The sequence below is a fragment of the Octopus sinensis genome, linkage group LG14 (assembly GCF_006345805.1).
Source record: "Octopus sinensis linkage group LG14, ASM634580v1, whole genome shotgun sequence".
Lineage (NCBI taxonomy): Eukaryota > Metazoa > Mollusca > Cephalopoda > Octopoda > Octopodidae > Octopus > Octopus sinensis.
Genome location: NC_043010.1, coordinates 51,706,332 through 51,730,655, shown reverse-complemented (window position 1 = coordinate 51,730,655; position 24,324 = coordinate 51,706,332). Strand labels below are relative to the sequence as shown.

Here is a 24,324-nt window from a genome sequence, read left to right as displayed (position 1 = left end):
TCAGCATGACACAGGATGTGACAAAACACACACACAGACAGAATGGATTTTATATAATATATATATATATATATATATATAATATATATATATATATATATATATATATCAGCGGTGGTGCCCCAGCATGGCCGTGGCCTTCGGACTAAAACATTTTTAAGGATTTATATATATATATATGTATGTATGTATGTATACACACACAGTAAAGGCATGTAGCCTAGTGGTTAGAGTGTTGCATTTGCAATTACAAGGTTGTGGTTTCACAGGTGGTGCATAGAGTTCATGAGCAAAAAGCACTTCATTTCATGTTGCTCTGCAATCACTTTGCCACCTGATATGTGGCACACCATACACCTGTACAGGTAACATCTATTCGATGGAGGGAGTGAGCTAATGTACAACATAACCATTTGATCACTACAAACAAATCATTTGAACAGGTTGCTAAGCAGGAATTTGCTGACCTCTCACCTGGCATTTACAACAGAAGAGTTCAGCATTTGCATTCTGCCTTCCTTTTATCCACCCTACTTTCTTTTGTAGTTTTCTTTTCTTTATTGCTTGCTTCTTTCTTTTCCTTTCCCCTCTATTCTTTCTTTCTTTCTCCACTTCAGCGTCTAACCCTCTCCTATTCCCACTTCTAACAGTTCTCAACAAGCAACTTCTCTGAGGATAATTACCTAACACATTCATTAGATGCTGCACATTACTGTTGCATTTGTTGGTTGTCGGTCATTTGCACTTATGCACTCATCCACTTCAGACTCATACATTCTTCAGACTGCTGCAACAAAGCACACTCTCTCTCCATTACTCTGTGTGTGTGTGTGTGTGTGTGTGTGTGCGCGTGTGCATGTATATATATGTATATATACATATGTATATGTGCACATGTGTATATATGTCTATGTGTATGTATGCATATATGTATGTGTGTATATATATATATATTTGTAAGTATATCTGTAAATATATATATGTATATATGTTTGTCTGTATATATATATGTATGTATAGATGTATATATATATGTGTGTGTATATATATATATATTGGCCTGCTCGCTTAGCCAGTGGGTGGCGTCATTCAAAGGCTAAAACAATGCGAACGCATTGTGACCAGCGATGTGTAGCAACATCTGATGGTCTGGTCGGTCACGTGATCACGTGATATATATATAATATATATATATATATATATATATATACATGTATATACATATATGTATATGTATATATGTATGTATATGTGTATATATATGTGTGTATATACACACACACACACACACACACACACATATATATATATATATATATATATAATATATATATATATACATACATACATTTACAGATATATTTGTTATCAGCAATGGAAGCAGTATCAGTTCATATTAGCATTCTGTATATCATACTGTTGAAAATCTGAAAACTGTGGTATTCATCTCAAGAAAGTATTTTGTATAGGTATACAGTTGGCAGGTCACCTTGTTCGAATGCCTGACCCATGACTCCCCAAAAGACTGTTTTACAGCAAACTGATAAAAAAAAAATGCACACAAGGTGAACAGAAAAAAAGAAAAACGCTTCAATGATATAGACAAAGCCTCATTGAAGTGCTCTCAGATCAATCCTGACACCTGAGAAATGCAAGCACAGGACTGTCCTGCCTGGCATGGCTGCACCAACAGAGGTGCCACCACCTTCTATGAACAGAACCGGATTGTAGGAGCACAAAAAAAAAACCTCTTGCCTTAATTCCCAGCAGACTTCTGGTGCCTGACCTGCTGCAGAGCCTTCTGAGCATGCATTGGCCTGATTGATCACAGCCAGACTCACTGTGACTTGTCTTCTTCTGCCATGTGACGTCTTTGGTCATTATTGACTATGAGGGGCAAATATTATTATTAGTGTTAAAAGGCGGTGAGCTGGCAGAGACGTTGGCATGCCGGGCGAAATACCTAGCGGTATTTTGTCTGCCGCTACGTTCTGAGTTCAAATTCCGCTGAGGTCGACTTTGCCTTTCATCCTTTCGGGGTCGATTAAATAAGTACCAGTTACACACTGGGGTCGATATAATCGACTTAATCCGTTTGTCTGTCCTTGTTTGTCCCCTCTATGTTTAGCTCCTTGTGGGCAATAAAGAAATAGGTATTTTGTCTGTCTTTACATTCTCAATTCAAATTCTACCGAGGTTGACTTTGCCTTTCATCCTTTTGGGGTTGATAAATTAAGTACCAATTGGATACTGGTGTCGATCTAATCGACTGGCCCCTCCCCAAAAATTTCGGGCCTTGCGCTTAGAGTAGAAAAGATTATTATTAGTGTGAAATGTTAGGAGAAAGAAACCTAGCTGTTTCTTACAATAAATCCATCAAATGCAAATTTTTTTCATAGACCCTTAATATACTACTGTGGGTCCTCGATTTATTATTTTACTTGCGTAGACCCTAAAAATGCTTATATGGACCTTGGTTGAGAACCATTGCTCTAACTGAACAAACACTGTACAATGTGGTAGGGACTGTCTGTCTCTTTCAAACCTTCAGGGTACATGATAACTCCACTATTGTTGGTGAAATTACAGATCCATCTGGAACATGCTGCAAAGTGATTGGCAAGTAGCAGAGATAGAAAGTAAAGTCATGCCAACTGACAAGGGCCAGTTTCCATGTTTCCTTGGCGTTTAAATTCCCCACCTTGGTGGGATGCCAGTCTGTTGCAGCTGAGTAGATTGGAGCAGCATAAAATGAAGAGTTTTGCTCAAGAACACAATGCATTACCCGGTCCAGGAATTGAAACCACAATCTTACGATAATGAGTCCAACACTCTAACCATTAAGCCACATTCATCCACTAAGTAGCAGAGACATGGAGTTAACCCTTTCGTTACCGTATTTATTTTGAGATGCTTTATGTTTCTTTCAATTATTTTAAATATAACAAAGAATTTAGTAAAATAACTTAGTTATCATTCAGCTAGTGTTAGGAACATAAATTGAGACTAAGGTTTGGTGGAAGATTTTAATTTATGAAAACTTATGAAAACAAGACATTTGTACTACAAAACCAGAGCCAGTTTCAGCCAGGTTGGTAATGAAAGAAAGATCCTTTTGACTTGTCAAGGATATGGCTACGTCTCTAATGCTGGCACCATAAAGAGACACACCCAGTACACTCTGTAAAGTGATTGGTGTTTCATAGCACTAACCACTTTACAATTTGTTTCTACTTATGGAAACGAAAACCAAAACTGAAACATGCAGTCATATTTTTATAAATTTCTGGGTTGGTGTACCTGATTTAATAAACTGCCTCATAAACAGTGGATTTAGCTATTTTGTTACCCTATTTCTGTTGAAATATACAACTTTGTTTCAATTAATTTAACGAGGTATTTAGTAAAATAACTTTGTCATTATTAAATTGGTGTCTGGAAAAAATTTAACATGAAATTTTGAAGGAAGGTTTAAATTTAGCTCACTTTAAACAGCATGTATGTATCATAGAACTTGGGGGCGGTCTCAGGCTGGTTGTTATCAAAAGGTTAAATTAAGTTTTACAGTGATCAGTTAAGCAATTGCTAACAAGAACGTGAAGTCATTTGGCTATGTTCCAGCCTGGAGGAGGATGGGCTCTGGTGAGTTTGAAATACCAAGACATATCCTATATCATAGCATATCCTGTGACCCCATCAGAAGTCGAAAGCCTGAGGAAAGACTCTCTACTCTCTTCTCTCTCTCTCTCTCTCTCTCACACACACACACACACATGCACATACACACACACACAAACACACACACACACACACACACACACACACACACACACACACAAACACACACACACACACAATGGCTGTGTTGCTTATATTTTTAATTCCATTGAAAAGTTCAAGGGATTAACAACAACAACAATAATAATCCTAATAATAATAATAGGGACAAGGCTTGAAATGTTGTGGGAGGGGGTCAAGCTGATTACATTGACCCCACTACACACACACACACACACACACACACACACACACACACAGAAAAGGGTGCAACACATTTAAGTAAACAGCAATGGGGATCACTATATTTTGTGAATATTTCAATATCAAAATATATATGTTCTAAATATTCGTTTGAAGAAAACCTTCATGTAAGAAGGGTCCTCCTTTGCACCTTAACCCCAGTTGGTTTTGGGACTCAGTTTGTACTACTCCTCCCCACTTTTTTTAAATGTTTTACCCTTTCATCTGTTACTTTCTTTATTTTGTTGATGTTGTTTTTTTTAGGAGGCCTTTGCCAATCCACTTGTGGAATTCAAGCATTCCAATTTAATTAACATTGGTAAGTTCTCTGCGATTCTTCCATCGATTTGTTTTATATTACATGCATCTTTATTCCATCACCATTATCATCATTTTAACATCCACTTTGTCATACTTACGTGGGTTAGACAGAGTTTTGTCAAGGCAGATTTTCTGCAGCCTGGATGCCCTTCCTGTCACCAGCCCTAAGTTGTTGCCAAGCAAGGTATTATTTCCCTGTGACCAGACATGTTTTCATGGAAGATTGGAAATAAAGGACACTGTTTTACATGACAGAGATGTTCATTTACAACTACCGCATAAAGTCAAGGAAAAGAGACAGTAACACACACACACACATCTCTTATCTTTTATTTGTTTCAGTCATTAGACTACAGCCATACTGGGGCATCACCTTGAAGAATTTTTAGTCGAAGGAATCAACCCAACTACTTTTTTTTTATGTCTGGTACTTATTCTATCAGTCTCTTTTGCCAAACTGTTAAGTGACAAAGAATGTAAATGTACCAACACCAGTTGTCAAGCGGTGGTGCAGGACAAACACAACATACACACACACACATATATATGACAGGCTTCTTTCAGTTTCCATCCACCATATCCACACACAAGACTATAGTCAGCCTAGGGCTATAGTAGAAGACACTTGCCCAAGGTACTGCACAGTGGGACTGAACCTGAAACTATGTAGTTGGGAAACAAACTCCTTACTACACAACACGTATATATATGATGGGCTTCTTTCAGTTTCCATCCACCAAATTCACTCAAAAGGCTTTGGTCAGCCTGGGGTGATAGCAGAAGACATTTGTGCAAGGTGCCACACAGTTGGATTGAACCCAAAATCATGTGGTTTGAAAGTACACTTCTTACTGCATATCCTTTGTGTTTTGTGTAGTATAATTGTTTAAATCATCCTTCATCAAGCAGAACTATTAGGTTGTCCAGAAAGTTCATGTCGATTTTTAAAGGAAAGAAAAAGGTCAATAAATACTTGCCATTACATTTTTAATCAACCGAATATGAACCATTTTGTTGCACAATGCGTATCCATCTTTCCTTTAACTTGAAAATACCCTCTTCCCAGAATTGAGGTGGTTTCATGGCAAAGAATTCATCAAGGTATCTTTTTACGTCATCCAAGGAACTGAAATTTTTACCATTGAGACTATTCTGCAGAGATCTGAATAAGTAGAAATCTGAAGGAGCAATATCTGGTGAATATGGAGGGTGGGGTAACACATCCCAGCTGAGCTGCAGCAATTTTTGTCTGGTTCCTAAAGCATCAAGTGCCAAAAATGAACTTTCTTATCTTCCATTTTAAAGGGTTACAGAATTAACACAGGTTATAGGAACATAAACCTTCTTCCACGAAACGATAGCTTAAGCTGTGCTCTAAATGGAGGTGTAGTCAAATCCTATTTCATGGATTCAAGCATGTTCTAAAATAAGTCGAAAGGTAAGCTACTATAAATCGGCACGAAGTTTCCAGACAACCCAATACAATTGAATCAAAGACTTTCCATTCATGACCATCCCATATTTAGTTTTTGTTGCTTTTTTTCTCTCCAGGTACAGTGTACCTAAGATTACATTGTCCAAAGCCTCCCCCACTTTTTTTATGAAATCTAGTGCAATCACTGCTATTTTTAACATATTGAGTGACCACATACAAACTGCCTCTTCTACTTGCCTTATTATTGGCATGTGAAAGAGTGTGTGTGTGTGTTTTATCTGTTGTTGGCAGATTGTCTACGGAAATACCCTCTAATGTGTATAAGTGCCCTTATATGTGTGTATATATGTATTTTTCTTGTGTATGTGTATGTATGTTTGTGTGTATGTGTTGGTGCGTGCCTACTTTACTTCTTCTATTTATACCAAATACTATTCAACAAAAATGCTGACTTCTCTCTGAATTAGATTTGATTCTCTTCTTTAAAATTCCAGACAACAATGGTTGTGTTGCTTATATTTTTAATTCTGTTGAAAAGTTCAAGGGATTAACAGCAAAAACAATAATAATCCTAATAATAATAATAATAATAATAATAATACAAGTAATAATAATAATAATAATAACAATAATAATAATAATGATAATAATTAATTCGTTTATTGGCCACAAAGGCTAACAAAAATCAATTAAAACATAAAGGGACAAAACACAGGACGAAAGTTACAAAGGGTTTTGTCTGTTTGAAAAAAGGTCCGTGTACAAAAGCAGGATAACAACGAAATATAAGTAACAATTAAAACTCCCAATAGGGGGAGGTGCTTCGAAAGGTTACTCGTGGAAAAACCCATAAAAGCCACGGGAGCCTGGTCAAAAGGGAGGTAGAGGGCCCCCTTTCTCCTTTTATATTTCCTTTTAATTTTTCACAGGTGCATCCTCAGAATTGGCTCGTTCATACTGGCCATTCTTGTGACATTCACCCACCTTTCAATAAACTTGCTACCAGACAGCACTTCCCTCTCTACTCTCATCTTCCTTTTCAAGTGAAACTTGAAAAAGTTGATGAGGCCTTGGCCAAAGAGGAAAGTGTCTGACCGTAGCCCTTTCAAACGGGTCCAGGCACAAGGCTTGAAATGTTGTGGGAGGGGGTCAAGCTGATTACCTTGACCCCAGTGCTCAACTGGTACTTATTTTATCAACCCCCAAAAGCATGAACGGTAAAGTTAAAACCTCAGTGGAATTTGAACTCTAAACGTTAAGACATGAAATATCACTACGCATTTTTGCTCAGCATGCTAATAATTCAGCCAGGTTGCCACCATAAATAATAGTAATAATAATGATTTTACATTTTGGCACAAGGCCAGCAATTTCAGGAGAGGGTAATGAGTCGATTACATCATCCCCAGGTGTTCAACTGGTCCTTGTTTTATCAACTCCTAGAAGGACGAAAGGCAAAGTCGACCTTAGTGGAATTTGAACTCAGACAGATGAACTGGTACTGAGCACTGTTTTGCTTGGCATGCTAACAATTCTGCCGGCTCACTACCTTAGAATAATAATAGAAATAATAATAATAATAATAATAATAATAATAATAATAATAATAATAATAATAATCCTTTCTACTGTAGACACAAGGCCTGAAATTTTGAGGGAGGGGGATAGTTGATTACATTAACCCCAGTGTTTCACTGGTGCTTAATTTATCGACTCCGAAAGGATCAAAGGCAAAGTTGACCATGGTAGAATTTGAACTCAGAACATAAAGACAGATGTAAAGCTGCTAAGCATTTTGCCCAACGTGGTAATGATTCTGCCAGCTCACCACCTCAAAATATAATAACATCAATAAAAAAATATTCCACTTATTTTTCCTTAATACGGTTGAATCTGTTTGTATGTGAAAGAGAGAATGATGTACTAAATGAAACCTAATATTTCAAGGTTTGCTTCAGATTACTTTAGTGTCAGTACCAAGTGATTTGAAGGATGTTTAGTACATCTGTACCCCTGTTTGGGTGGTCATTGTGTAGATGTCACTGATATTTTTGTTGTTGTTTGGTTTTAAATAAGTTTTCTTTTCAATGTCATTTCTTTCTTTGTGTGTATAAGTATATATTTAATATGTGTCTCTGTGTGTATGTGTGTTTTATAGACTATTAGAATATTGGACTATTTTCTAGAGTCAATACACAGTAATTGCTTATAAGCTTTAAGCTTATAAAATATCATTATTTACAGAATTGTCACACCACTTCTCAAACCATCGCAAATATATATGTGTGTATATATATATATATGTATGTCAAGGAACTAAATTCCCTTAAGTGATGCAGGTATATATATATATGTATGTATATGTATATATGTATATATATACATGTATATATATATGTGTATGTATATATACATATATATATGTATGTGTATGTATATATATCTCGCCTGGCCCCCGTGCCGGTGGCACGTAAAAACACCATCCGTTCGTGGCCGTTTGCCAGCTCTGTCTGGCACCTGTGCAGGTGGCACGTAAAAAGCACCCACTACACTCACGGAGTGGTTGGCGTTAGGAAGGGCATCCAGCCGTAGAAACAATGCCAAATCTGACTGGGCCTGATGAAGCCTTCCGGCTTCACAGACCCCAGTTAAACCGTCCAACCCATGCTAGCATGGAAAACGGACGCTAAATGATGATGATGATGATGATGATATATATATATATATATATATATATATATATATATATATTAGGTCATTAAGAATGAAATGTCTGATTTTCTTATGCATCAAGTTTGACAGTTGTTAACTCTAATGCTTTATCCTAACAATTCTTTGTTTTACAACATTGAAGAGATACATCATCACTTTTCAAAATGCAATTAATGGTGTCTGATTATATTGTGAGTTTTCTCTTGTAAATCAATTTTTGTGAACCCATGGATAGATAAAAAATTCATGTTGTTTGTGAATGAGTTCTGTCATGGAACCAAGGCATCCCAGACAGCTGGAAACATCAAAGATGGTTAGGTGAATGATTGCACTGTACTTGGTTTGAGAAGTTCCGGTCTGGTGACTTTACTCTTGAAAATCAGCCCTGTGCTAGACCAGAGGACAGGGTGGATAATGATAAGCTGGAAACTGTAGTGGAAGCAGATACAATCTCAAACTATGCGTGAGTTAGCAGCAAGATTTGATGTTTCAATTCCAACTGTAGTGGCCCATCTGAAACAAATTGGCAAGGTAAAGAAGCTGAACAAGTGGGTACCACATAAACTGATTGAACATCAAATGGCATGTCTTGAAACTTACTGTTCTTTGTTGTCACGGCAAAAAAGTGAACCATTTTTGCATCGTATTGTTACGTGTGATGAAAAATAGATTCTTTTCAACAATAGCGAGTGTTCTGCACAGTGGTTGGATAGAGACAACGTGCCAAAACACAATCCAAAAAGAATATTCACCAAAAAAAGCTGATGGTGTCTGTTTGTTGGTCCAGTGCTGGTGTCATCCACTACAGCTTCATGAGACTTGATAAGTCAATTACAGCAGATGTATACATCAATCAGCTAGATGAAATGATGAGTGAAGTTGCAATTAAACAACCGAGATTGATTAATAGAGACAGGCCAATTCTCTTGCAAGACAATCCTTGACCACATGTTGGACAAAGAATGCTACTCAAGTTACAGGAACTGAATTTGGAAGTACTCTGTCATCCACCATGTTCACCAAACCTTGCTCCAACTGACTATCAAGTTTTCCAGGCATATTCTTCAGCAAAAGCCAGTACAGAGGTTCATATAATATATATATATATGTATATATATATAAATATACATGAATATATATATATATATATATTATATATATATATATATATATATATTAGAAAAAATGAGGTAATCAGATCGGCTGATTCATATTTATAGATATTTATTTATATATTACATTTTTTACATATATATCTATCATATCATTCAGATCATATCATTCGGATTATTAGCGCTTTCTCCCAATCCAGTGGGGTTTTCAAATCAAATTTGATTTGAAAACCCCACTGGATTGGGAGAAAGCGCTAATAATCCGATTGATATGATCTGAATGATATGATAGATATATATGTAAAAAATGTAATATATAAATAAATATCTATAAATATGAACCATCCGATCAGATTACCTCATTTTTTCTAATATATAATACCTGTACATCATCTCCAAACCATCCAATATATATATATATATATATATATATATATACACATATGCATATATATATTATATATATATTATATATTATATATATATATATGGAGGGGGAGAGGGAAATAGTAATAGTTGTGTGTCTGTCTGTGTGTGTAGAAAAATGATTCTGTTTTTTGTTCAACATCTCTTTTCCTCTTTAAATTTTTATCTTTATCTTCCATATCTTCTGTTCAGCTTCTGTTGAATCTGCTTTTGCTGATGTCGAAGGACCATTTGATTTTGCAATCAATTTAGCTGCTGAAACTAAATATGGCCAGACAGATCCTGTGAGTCTTGTTTTTAATTTATATTGTCATTTATATGATTATTATTGCTAATTAAGCTCATTATCACTGATAAAATTGTGTTATTTTCATATGATGAAAAATAATAATAATAATGAGTTTATTGCATGAAGTACTCAATTGCACTATTTTTTACTCTTTACTCTTTTTACTCTCTTTTTACTTCTTTCAGTCATTTGACTATTGGCCACGCTGGAGCACCGCCTTTAGTCGAGCAAATCGACCCCGGGACTTATTCTTTGTAAGCCCAGTACTTATTCTATCGGTCTCTTTTGCCGAACCACTAAGTTACGGGGACGTAAACACACCAGCATCGGTTGTCAAGCAATGCTAGGGGAACAAACACAGACACACAAACATATTCACACACACATATATATATATACATATATACGACAGGCTTCTTTCAGTTTCCGTCTACCAAATCCACTCACAAGGCATTGGTCGGCCCGGGGCTATAGCAGAAGACACTTGCCCAAGATGCCACGCAGTGGGACTGAACCCGGAACCATGTGGTTGGTTAGCAAGCTACTTACCAAACAGCCACTCCTGCGCCTATATCTCAAAAAAAAAAATTGCAAAGAAAGCAAGAAGTATGAATTTTGTCTAGCAATAGTTCGTGTTACCTGTTGAAATGACTGGTAATTTAGCATATAAAATAAAGAAAATTATGTAAAATTGCATATTATGTAATACATTGTATGCAAATAAATTACCATGCTATTGAAACATTTGTTGCATAAGTAGAACTATTCACTACCTACTCATCTTCATTTGATATATGTATATGTATGTATGTATGTATGTATGTATGTATGTATGTGTGTCATAAATAATATGGGTTGCTAATTTGGAATTTTTACAGCCTAAAGGCAGAAATATATACGCCACTAAAGTGAACAAGGGCATTAATGAGCACCAGCATTAATGAGCCACTGATGAGCGTTAAGATGTGTTAAGCATCAAAATGCGAAATCATTGGTCACTTGGCTCTATCTGTGATCATAGAGATCTTGTCTCCCTTGCCAGGTGATTAAGATAGTGTTTTTGTGGCTATTGAATTGTTTTGACTCTTATTTCTAGCAATATTAATGCTGATTAGTGCCCTTGTTCACTTTAGTGATGTATGTATAATATATATATATCATCATCATCATCGTTTAACGTCCGCTTTCCATGCTAGCATGGGTTGGACGATTTGACTGAGGTCTGGCGAACCAGATGGCTGCACCAGACTCCAATCTGATCTGGCAGAGTTTCTACAGCTGGATGCCCTTCCTCATACCAACCACTCCGAGAGTGTAGTGGGTGCTTTTACGTGCCACCAGCACGAGGGCCAGTCAGGTGGTACTGGCAACGGCCACGCTCAGATGGTGCTTTTTATGTGCCACCTGTACAGGAGCCAGTCCAGCTTTGAATGTTTTTCACATGCCACCAGCACAGGTGCTAGTAAGGCGATGCAGGTAATGATCACACTCGAATGGTGTTTTTTAACATGCCAGCTTGTTGCTCTGGCAACGATCTCACTCGTATGGTATATATATATATATGTATGTATATATATATATGATGCAACTAAGAAGTAAATGTTTTGTTGGCAATACATTTCAGATATTTTGTTATCCAAATAAAGCAGGACAATAAATTCTACTTGCTCACAGGGGGAATTAATAATAAGAATGTCTTATCATTGTGTTACTAATCTTCATAGAGCAGGACACTAAATTTCTCTTACCCAGCTGCAGAGCATGATAAGTTGTATGTCTGTCTATAAGACTTTTCTCATCATGCTATTATCCTCATCTAGGTTTACCAGGAGGGAATTGTGAAGCTTAGTCTCAACTGTGCCAGAGAAGCAGCGAAACGCAATGTCAAAATCTATATCGAGGCCTCAAGTAGCCAAATGTACTCAGCTGATAAGGTAAGCTGTACCATTCATTCTTAATCCCTTGCTAACTCCCTCTCTATCGCCTTCCACCTCTCTCTCTCTCTCTATATATATAATATATAGTTCATAGATGAGATCTGGATATTCCCCATATAGAATACACTTACTAGTGCTCAAGAGGTTTAAACTTGAGCAGTATAGATGTAAATAAGCAAGTTAGACTGATCAACATATAAAGTATATTAAATACATGAAATATATGTATTATATATATGTATTATATATATATATATATATATATATATATATAATATATATATATATATGTGTGTGTGTGTGTATACATATATATATATATGTATACATATATATACATTTTTTGTTTTTCATGTATTTAATATACTTTATATATTTAGCTAACTTCCTTATCCCTACATTTACTTATATACATATAAGTATGTATATATATATATATACATACACACTATTGTTATTGTGTATTTCGTTACTATTTTTCATTTACCCTATTTCTGTGTGCGCTCCCATGCTATAAGAAACCCATCTGTGTAATGTCTCTTCATCCTTCACCTCTGGGTTAATAATTAACCCTTTTGTTACTGTATTTTTTTTTTTTTAGATGTTCTGTGTTTCTTTCAATTACTTTAAATATAACAAAGAATTTAGTAACATAATTGTAATAGTACTTACTTTGATGAATAAAATTTCTGTATTGTTGAAAGGTATTGTGATGAATTTCATATTTCAAAACGTTGCTTACTTTTTACTCAGCCTGATATATATATATATATATATATTATATATACTTTTTTGACAACTTTTTGTTTATCAATTGTAAATAAAAAAGACACAAGTATATATATATATATATATATATATATATATATATCTATATATATCTATATATATATATACATACACACACACTTGCAAATACATATCTATATATATGTATATATATGTATATACACATAAATATATACAGATGCATGCATGTATGTATGTATGTATATATATATATATAATATATATATATATATTATATCTATATATATATTATATATATATATATATATATATATATATAATGTTGATGAAGACTACAATATTTTTAACAACAATCACATCATTTTATGTTATAATTTACAGCCGGAGGATGAAGAAGTAAGTACTTTCTTCTTGCTGCATGTCCAAATGTATTAATTATAATTTCTCAGTTATGTTTTTAAGACAGTCAGAACAGCCATATTGAAGTGACATAAATAAATATACTTTTATTCTCTCCCTTTTCTGCATTCTCCTTTTTTTTCTTGACTTCTTTTTCCTTTCTCTTTCCCTTTGCTTGTTCTTTTCTCAATCTCTACCTTTTATCTTTTGTGAGTTTCAGTCAGTAGACTGTGGCCATGCTGGGGCAGTCCTTTGAAGAATTTTAGTCATACAAATCAACCCCTGTGCTTATTTTTATTTTTAAACCTGGTACTTATTCTATCAGTCTCTTTATCCAAATTGCTAAGTCACAAGGACATAAACACATCAACACCAATTGTCAAGTGGTAGTCAATGACAAACACAGACATATAGGTACACATGCATGCACACACTTGCTCACACATTTATATAAAATATATATATATATATTATATATATATATATATATATATATATATATATATATATATATACACACACACACAAAGGGTTGCTGAAAAGTTCCTGGATTTAAGGGTATCATGAAAGGCCTGGTAGAAGGCCCAACGTTCCGAGTTCTTTTACAGGGCTTTGAAAAACTGAAGGGCCGATGCAATAAGTGTGTGATTCTGAGAGATTATGTTGAATAAAATCATAATTTCCTGATCCTCCAGTATTTTCTTTCAGCAACCCCCCTCGTGTATGTGTACACACACACACACACACATACATACATACATAGAGATTTTTTTCAGTTTCTATTTACAAAACCCATTCACAAGGCTTTGTTTGGTCTGAGTGTATAGTAGAAGATTCTTGCCCAAGGTGCTACACTGTGGGACTGAACCCGGAACCATATATATATTAATTAGTTTGGAGGTGATGTACAGGTATTATATATTAGAAGAAATAAGGTACTCAGAAACCTGGATGGTTTTACATTTACAGATTTTTATTAATATGCCACATGTTTTTATAAATCATATATTAGTGCTTGCATCTACTCTAGTATCTGAAGAATCTATTAAAGTAAATGCAAGCGCTAATATATGATTTATAAAAACATGTGACATATTAATAAAAATCTGTAAATGTAAAACCATCCAGATTTCTGAGTACCTTATTTCTTCTAATATATCATCATCATCATCATCGTTTAACGTCCGTTTTCCGCGCTAGCACGGGTTGATATATATATATATATCTAGAAATATATATATATATATATATATATATATATATATATATATATATATAGAGAGAGAGAGAGAGAGAGAGAGATGTATATGCTGAGCAAATCAGTTAATTAGTGGCTTGCTTCTCATTGTGGTTACTCTATTTTCAGTTGATTTTTCCCTTGTTGTCACCATCACCATCTCTATTCCTGGACTCTTCTTCATCATTCCTCTCGACCCAATCATTTTAGTGCCCATCAAAACACGAATCTACGTTTATACTGGTTTTAAAAAAAATTTCTCTGTTGTTTCTTTTTTTTTTTCTTTTTTCAGAGTTGGCTAAACAGAACTATTGTAAGAGGCTTTTTTAAACTGTGAGCTTGTAATCTTGAGCAAGTAACTCAGCTAGAGATGTTGTATTAAGGATTTTGTTTGAGGCTGATTGTGATTTCGACAGAGCAGTCAAAAACACAATGAGCCCAACATGTCAGGCTGGGTCTGGAGCTTTTTCACCTGTAGAGGTCATCAGAAGCTAGTTACCCTATTTACATATACCCTCTCATAGGTATACTACAAGTACAACTGAAGTGGAGTGAGGGCTGCCCCTCAAAATGGGGCTAACATTGGGGAATGGTGGTGATGTTGGGCTGAATATGACCTGACATACATTATGTGTGTAATATATATATATATATACACCCATATAGATATGTCTGTGTGCATGTATATATATATATATATATATAATATATATATATATATATATATATTAATAATGATAAGGAGAACAAATTTTTCACATCTATAATTTTATTAAACAGTTATTTATAGAATTTTTTGGTCAAAGAAAAAAAAGAAAACTGTAAATAACTGTTTAATAAAATTATAGATGTGGAAAATCTCTGTTCACCTTATCATTATTAATACTATTACTTACTCTATGGAAACTGTGTAATCCTGAATAGGACACTCAGATTTATATATACACATATAGACACACACATATATAATTAAGAAAACAAAACAAAAGATGAGAGATTGCTTATAAGAAATTTATTTATGCTATTTTACTTATGTTTCTTTAACATAAGATTAGTTTTAGTTATATAATACAAATTACATAATCAAAACTTCATGTCAAATCATCAGAGATGTGTAAGTTTTATATGTAACTTTATTAGATTGAAAATGATGCTAGGATTCATCATTGTGGAGATGGCTCTCCATAAATTTGAATTCTGTTTTTTTTTTACATATATATGTATATATATTGTTCAAATTTATAGAGAGGTGTAGGAACAACAAGCAAGTGTATTAGTTTGATGCGCAGGAAAAATGGAAAAGTCTTTTACATTTCAAGACTATGCTCTTCGACAGAAAGGAATTTGAGGAAATAAATAGAAAGAAAATGAAAAAACATGTAGAATTCAGTGGTCCATATATATCAACTAGAGATAATATATATATAATAATATATAATAATGAAATTATTGTATACAGTGCTCAGGTGCACCACAGTGCTCAGGTGCACCACAACTTATATGTATATATAAGGAGTGAATGTTCATAAAGACATTATTATTGTTAATATTATCTGCAGTAAATATAATGTATTGATAATAATAACAATAATGAAGATGGTTACAGGTATCAGATAGCATCAAATAGCTATAAAATTAAAATTAGTTCTAATCATAAGGACAAACTGGGCATCTAACCTGTTTAGAAATAGGAGTTAAAAAAACCCCCATAAACCATCAAAAAGCACTGAAGATATGACAGAGAACAACAGTAAGTGGGCAGAAGGTTAAAGAATAGAATTAAAAGCATACCATTAAAAAGATAGTGCCATTCAGATATTTGTCTACCATGGTTTCAAGTTTTGGCCATGTGCCTCAACTCTCTTCAGCACGACTTACCGAGAGGAAAAATTTCAAAACACAGCACCACTGAGGTAGCTCTGCTTTTGATGCAAAACAAGTCAGAATGCCACCAGAGTTCAATATGACATGTTTTGAATTTTTGAATTGGAGAGAAAAACAGATAGAAAGATAGATACATCGGTAGAGTAATAGGGATAACTCTAGACTTAATATATATATATAATTATTTCTAATGTATAGAATTTATGTGTATGTATATATGTATGTGTGTGTATATATATATATATATATAATATATACATACATAAATTAGAAAATTGTAGATATTTCTGACATTTCTTGAAAAATGTTGTGTTCATTTTTAAATTGGAGAATTTATAAAATTATAGAATTCCAGGATATTGTGATACACATCTCTAGTTGATAATCTTGTTTCTTGATCATTTATTTAGTCTTCTGAAAATTTCTCTCAATTCCTTTCCTCTATTCCCTTGATTTTCTCCAATCCTGTTCTCATAATCATCACTCCTTTCCTCTCGTGGTATAAATACCAATTTGAAACAGAAAAAACCCCCGCAAAAAACAAAGGAAAATAAAATAAACAGTCATAACATGCCCACTGGTAGGAATTGAACTATAGACATATTACTTTGAAGGTGACTGTATTAACAACAAGCAGTCCATGTGGTTCATCTCCTATCAGTGAGGATTTGTTGAGGTTTTTTTTTCTGCTTCAAATTTATATTTATAATGTCATTTACCAGTTATATCAATATGTTAGCCTTTGTTCTATTTTATTTTTGTATATCTTTTTTTGTTTAATTAACCAATTAAGTAATTACCATACTTGCCAGCTGTGTGGAGGTGCAGGCGTGGCTATGTAGTAAAAAGTATGCTTTCCAACTAGTTCTGAGTTCAGTCCCACTGCATCGCACCTTGGTGGCAATTATAGCCTTAGGTTAACCAAAACCTTGTAAGTAGATTTGGTTGATGAAAACTGAAAGAAGCTTGTTTTGTGCGCATGCTTGTGTGTGTTTCTCTCTCTGTGTGTGTGTGTGTGTGTGTGTATGTGTGTGTGTGTGTGTGTGTGCATGTGCATGCCTGGCTTCATGACTCCCACTACTGCTTGACAACTGGTGTTGGTTTGTTTACGTCCCCATAACTAAGCAGTTTGTCTAAAGAGACTGATAGAATAATTACCAGCCTTAAAAAAGTAGTACTAGGGTTGTTTCACACAGCTAAATATTCTTCCAGGTGGTGCCCCAGTATGGCCATAGTTTAGTAACTGAAACAAGTAAGAGATAAGAGATTTAAGGCGTAGGAGCGGCTGTGTGGTAAGTAGCTTGCTTACCAACCACATGGTTCCCAGTTCAGTCCCACTGCGTGCCACCTTGGGCAAGTGTCTTCTACTATAGTCTCGGGCCAACCAAAGCCTTGTGAGTGGATTTGGTAGACAGAAACTGAAAGAAGCCCGTCGTATAAATGTATATATATATATATGTGTGTGTGTACGTTTGTACGTGTGTGTATATGTTTGTGTGTCTGTGTTTGTCCCCCCAACATCGCTTGACAACCGATGCTGCTGCGTTTACGTCTATGTTACTTAGCGGTTCAGCAAAAGACAGCAATAGAATAAGTACTAGGCTTACAAAGAATAAGTCCTGGGGCTGATTTGCTCGACTAAAGGCGGTGCTCCAGCATGGCCACAGTCAAATGACTGAAACAAGTAAAAGAGTATGTCAAATGTAGTTGCCTTATTATTGGGAGACTGAACATCATGAACTAGGAAGCCAGATAAGCTTAAGTCTGCTAAGTCCAATAGTTGTCACTAAATGAAATATTGAAACAAACCAAAGTGTCGCTAACTTAGCACAAACCTACAAAATATTACTTATAGTAACATTGGCAGTTATGTGAAGATGTTATATACTCTCCTTATGCCTCGTTCCTCAGCATACATAACAGACGCATTATTTAATGATTGTGTTGCTTTTTAGAAATGTCTTTTAATAAAATAAACGAAAATTCTCCCAGAAAGAGGAAAACATTAAACTTTCATCCGCTACCAACTATTTGCTGATAGTAGATGAATGACAACAAAATCATAGCAGTGGTGCACCACCCTGATGGCTGATTGCAGTATCACTAAGTGTGGTAGCCATAGATACAAGTTTTATATCCTCTATTGTAATTCTATTGATCAAAATATAAGTAACTATACAGCTGATTTGAATGAAGACAAAGCCGAAAAATGGTAGACCTATAATGTAGTTTTTTTATGATACCTTTGTGGTTCCATACTTTCTTCCAGTGTACTGTCATCCATAAAATCATAAAATTCTCCGACAAAATCACTTTAAAATATCTTTCAATAAGTTTAAGATAAAACGCTAAATTAGTTTGTTTTGTTCCCCGCCTCCAAAATATACTTGTAAAAAAGGGGTGTGTCTTACAAACTGGCAAATATGTTAATTATTTCATTAATTTTCATCTGTGTCTTTTGCTCTTAACCATTAAATCTCTGAGCAGCATCATAACTGAAGCAAGTTAATTAATACAGGGTGATGCGAGTATGCTATGTTGGGTTTAACTGGATGAAACCACTCAAGAGGTTCCCTTCTACATACCATTTCTGGCCTCATGACATCATTGTGGCATTGCTGTTGCATCCATTTGTAAAAGGAGCTTTCAGTTCTCAAAAGGTTCCTGTTCATTTGGCACCAAAATTTGTCAAGTACCATTCAGAAGTAGACAAATTAAATAGGTAAAATAAACAGCAGTGATGTTTTACCCCACAAAACAAAATCTGCAAAAGCTATTCAGTGGTATTGTAAACTCTTCTGTTGGTAGTGACTAAAGCCATCGCAATGTCAAAACCACTTCCATGTCATCAGCAGGTATCTGAGGATTACTAGCATTTCACCCCTTAGCATAATAATAATAATAATGAAATTATTGTATACAGTGCTCAGGTGCACCAAAACTTGTCAAAAGTGCATATAAAGCATATGCAGTAATGTAGAAATGTCTGAGAAGTGAACAGTGTATGAGTCAGATACCTGCTTGTGTGTGAATGGAGGGAGGAAAATCAGGTGTAGTGTTGACAAATCTCAGGAAGCATGGAAGTTTTGTAGGATGCAGTGCTCCAACAACTAACAAATGATTCTGGCAGTTTGTTCCATACTTCAGCAACTCTTAGCGTGAAAAAATGTTCCCGAAAGTCATGGGAGCTGTGCTGTTTTCTGACTTTGTAGGCATGTCCATGGGTGTTAGACAGGTGGAGTTTGAAAAGGTGCTCAGAGTTATTGTTTGTAAGATGGTTAATAATTTTGTGGGTGTCTGCCAAGTCAGCTGCCAGACGATGGAGTTTCAATGTATCCATGCCCAGGGAAGTAAGGCATTCTGAGTTGGGGTACCAAGGACTAAAAATAGCTTTTACCTGTAGAAGGGTTGTCTGTCTATCCCTTGTCATCACAGCCACCAAACATAACTTGTATCTATCTATGTGTGTGTACATTTAAACTTTAGTTTTTGCTACTACTTTGCTGCTTTACTGAAGTCCTCCAGATGAAACAAAAGAGGACAAAAGGTTCCCTCTTCCAAATCACACCACAGAGAGAGAGAGAGAGAGAGAAGGGTTATCAAATCAAATAATTCAGATAATTATTACTGCTACCAAACCAGTCTTGCCAACCACATCTTATTTTTCAAAACATCTTTTAACTTCCTTCTTAACACACATACAAAACTTAATACTTTGTTTCCAATCTCTTCATTTATTTCAAGTCTTTCAAAATACGTCTTATGTCTTTGTCTTTCTTATCTTACTTTCAGTTTTCTTTTTTCTTTTTCTTTTTTTTACATTTTTGCCTGTTTTCTTCGACTGTCTTTTCTACATTGCTCTCCTCACAGTTTCTTTTATGCTCATCTTTTTCTATCCTTCTTTGTGTGTGCATGCATATATATATATATGCAATCATACATATATATACATACATTATCATTTGTTTCGTATACTTTTCTGTGTATGCTGTATGGTTCTCTCTCCCAGTCGTCTCTCTCTCTCTCTCTCTCTCTCCTCTCTCTCTTTATTTGTCTATCTATCTAACTATCTATCTATCACATTCAACTTTGTCATCTTTTCAAACTTAAACCTTAATATTCAATTGAAATCTGAGGAGAGAAATAAAATAAAAAAGAACAGAAAAAATCAAAATTAATTGTATATTATTAATTATAATAATATTACTATAATGGATTAAAAATAAGTAATTTAATGATACAGTAAATTTTATAAGCTTGTATTTTTAGTAAACACACATTTGTCACACCATGGAGATAGAAGATTTCATATATATATATATATATATTTAGAGAAAGGTAGTTATGGCTGGTTCATAGGATTACCCAGGGTTTTGCATCCATAAAGTGCTTAGCTTAGCCTACATCTCATCAGACCTTAATGGCTAGTGGCCTATAACCTTTTTTCAAAATATATATATATATATATATAGGGAGAATTTACAAAAAAAGCAAAAGACGAAGACAGGTGGTGTAGACAAGAAACAGATGTATAACGCTTAGGAAGTGAAAAAGTCTTTAACGTTTCGAGCCTACGCTCTTCTGCAGCAAGGAACACAGAAAGAAACAAGGAAAGAAAATAAAGATTGTGTAGTGGCTAGTGATATATATATATATAAATTAAATATCCAGTGTCAGCTGACGAAAGATAAATTGTACATCCTTGTCACATCCTGTGTCTTGCTGAATCTCCTTAAGAACTATATTAAGGGTATGCATGTCTGTGGAGTGCTCAGCCACTTGCACATTAATTTCACAAGCAGGCTGTTCTGTTGATCGAATCAACTAGAATCCTAATAATTGCAGGCGACGGAGAGCCTGCATATTAAATATTTATATATATATAGATATAGATATAGATATATAATATTATATACTATATGTATGTATATACACACTTCTATTTATGAGCAAAATAATACCTGTTCTATCAATCTGGCTGTTTGTCTTGAAAACAATTAATTTTTTTTAATGTTTTTTTTGTTTGTTATATATATAATTGTTTACTAATATTGCTATCTCAATGTCTTGCAGTTTTGATTATTTGTGTTTTTTTCTTTATTATTTATTTCGCTTTGCATTGGCTGCTCAAAGATATTGTCACATTAAAAAAAAACAACAAAAAGTCAAAAAAGAACATGCTGTAGCGTCATGTAATGCTATATAAAAGCCTTGCATGTGTAAAGTAATGCCTGGACCATATATATCTGTATATATATCTGTATATTTACTTATTTATTAGTAGTAGTAGTAATATTAGTATTAAGGCAGTGAACTGGTAGAATCATTAGCATGCCGGGCAAAATGCTTAGTGGCATTTCATCTGTCTTTACATTCTGAGTTCAAATTCCACCAAGGTCAACTTTGCCTTTCATTCTTTAGGGATGATAAAATAAGTACCAGTTACACACTGGGGGTCAATGTAATCGACTCATCCCCTTCCCCAAAATTGCTGCCCTTATGGAAAATTTCTGACTGAAAATATCATACATGCATGGAGTTATGATTTAATGCACCCAACAAAGTATTATTGTTAAGCTGAAACTGTTGCTAATGTAAAAAGAAATGGAATGGTGAAACTATTTTTTCGTTTTCTGAAAAAGCAACTTTTTGGACTTATGACACTTTTGCATAATAGTAACAATATATATATATATATCATCATCATCATCATCGTTTAATGTCTACTTTCCATGCTAGCATGGGTTGGACAATTTGACTGAGGACTGGCGAACCAGATGGCGGCAACAGGCTCCAATCTGATCTGGCAGAATTCTACAGCTGGATGCCCTTCCTAACACCAACAATCCTGAGAGTGTAGTGAGTGCTTTTACATTCCACCGGCACAAGGGCCAGTCAGGCACTAATGTTCTGAGGAATCAATTCCTTTATACACCAAGAAAGAACATTTTACTCAAAGAATAAGACTAAATCAATAATTGCTGACATGTTAATGAACAAGATACAAGATTGGTTAAAATATAAATTGGCAATATGATTCTAAACAATGTATTAATTAATATCACTAACTCCATCTTTATTGTTTTTACTATGAATATATATATATATATATAATTATTAATAGGGTGAGAGAATTAGATACTAATTTAATCATTAAATTAGTATCTAATTCTCTCACCCTTATTAATTAATTATAATTATGCTGATTTATTTCTAAATGCTGTATTTGTTTTCCGTGAAAATTTGGCCGGCGCTGTCAGTTGGGGCATTTGAATTATAACGTCGGATGTAATCAATGAACCACACGCGTATTTATCGTTGATGAAATCTGGCGTGTGATGAGTGGATTTCATCCAGTAGTTTTGGCTGAGGAGCTACAAGTGGATTTTTTGTAAGTAAAATTACATTTAATTCATTAATAGCGAAACAATTGTCCCAAAATAATCTGTATTTTTGTTATGTTTTATTTGCCCTGTCCGTGTGAGTAACAATCGTACTGACTTTCATGGGAAACATTTATTTTGTGGTTGAAACCTATTGGATTAACTGGTGCTGAGTGAGCCATATAGTGACCACTCTCTTATATTTATTATATATATATATATATATATATATATATATATATTATATATATATAATATATATATATATATATATATATATATATATATAGAACAGACCTGCCATCTATCTAGACATTGTAAGCCATACCAATGCTATAATTATAATATTGATTATAAAAAGCAAATATTTTCCAATATGTTATGAAACCCATTCACCTGCATTGAAATTAGTGTATAATTCAGTAAATTTTGATTTTATACAGGTATAATTTCAGCCGTCTTATAGGTCCAATGTATAGACTTGGTGTAAACTTTATTAAGTCCATATGCTTTGAATTCAGCTCCTTACTACATAAAATGTAGTTGTCTTGTCAAAAATGAAGCTAGCTCTGTTCAGTGTCATTATAGAGAGAAGAGAATGTGTGTATGGTGTGTAAAAAAATATTGTGTGTGCATATGCATATATGCTCTTGTGTGTGTGTACCTATGTATGTATGCTTATGTGCTTGTATTTAAATATATATGCATATGTATGTATGTATATATATATATATATTATATATATATATATATATATATATTTATGTGTGTATATGCATGTTGTGCATGTATATGTATATATTCCAAATGCTGAACTGCTCTATATTTTTTGCATATATCCTCCCTTTTTTTTTCTAGATTATTCTCGTATGCTTTTTGTTATTGTTTTCTATTAATATAATCTTATTTCTGTTTTAGCTTTCATTGTGTTTTTAGCCGCAGTGTTTGTCTGTTTTTTTTTTTAAATGAAGTTTCTTTAACAACTTTTTTATTGGCTTTTTTTTTTCTTACATTTTAAAAAAATATTTTTCACAAAAGCCAATTTTTCTGGTCCCGGAGAAATTTCTCTAATTTACAGGAAAAGTAACAAAAGAAAATTGTTTGAAAAACATATTGAAATCCAAGTTTTTTCTGTTTTCTTGTTTACTACATGAAGTGTCTTTCACACAAACATAAATACATGTATATGCATACACATATGAGCATGCTTACATACACAAACATACATGCAGATACACACATACATATATATGTCCATTCATTCATTCACCCATTAATGATGAAATGTATATATATATATATATATATATATATATATATATATATACGAGCAAAACGACCCCGTCCAATGGACGGTGCTGAGTTGTCAAGCATTTAAACCAAATTTTCTCAAAACAACTTGTCTGACCGTCCCATAGG

The 24,324-nt window shown here is 34.1% G+C and overlaps 1 protein-coding gene across 4 annotated transcripts in view; it reads left to right on the top strand.

Annotated features, from left to right (window-relative positions):
- The window catches only part of LOC115218782 (dTDP-glucose 4,6-dehydratase), a 138,397-nt gene that overhangs the window by 96,160 nt on the left and 17,913 nt on the right, over window positions 1-24,324 (top strand). For 2 of the 4 annotated variants that reach the window (XM_029788712.2, XM_029788710.2), the window contains exons 4-7: window positions 4,285-4,339; window positions 10,219-10,310; window positions 12,136-12,249; window positions 13,384-13,398. In XM_029788712.2, the coding sequence (XP_029644572.1) occupies window positions 4,285-4,339; window positions 10,219-10,310; window positions 12,136-12,249; window positions 13,384-13,398 (276 nt within the window). Of the gene's footprint in view, window positions 1-4,284; window positions 4,340-10,218; window positions 10,311-12,135; window positions 12,250-13,383; window positions 13,399-14,930; window positions 14,952-24,324 lie in introns of all 4 variants that reach the window. The other 2 variants (XM_029788711.2, XM_029788713.2) reach the window with 2 other exon arrangements.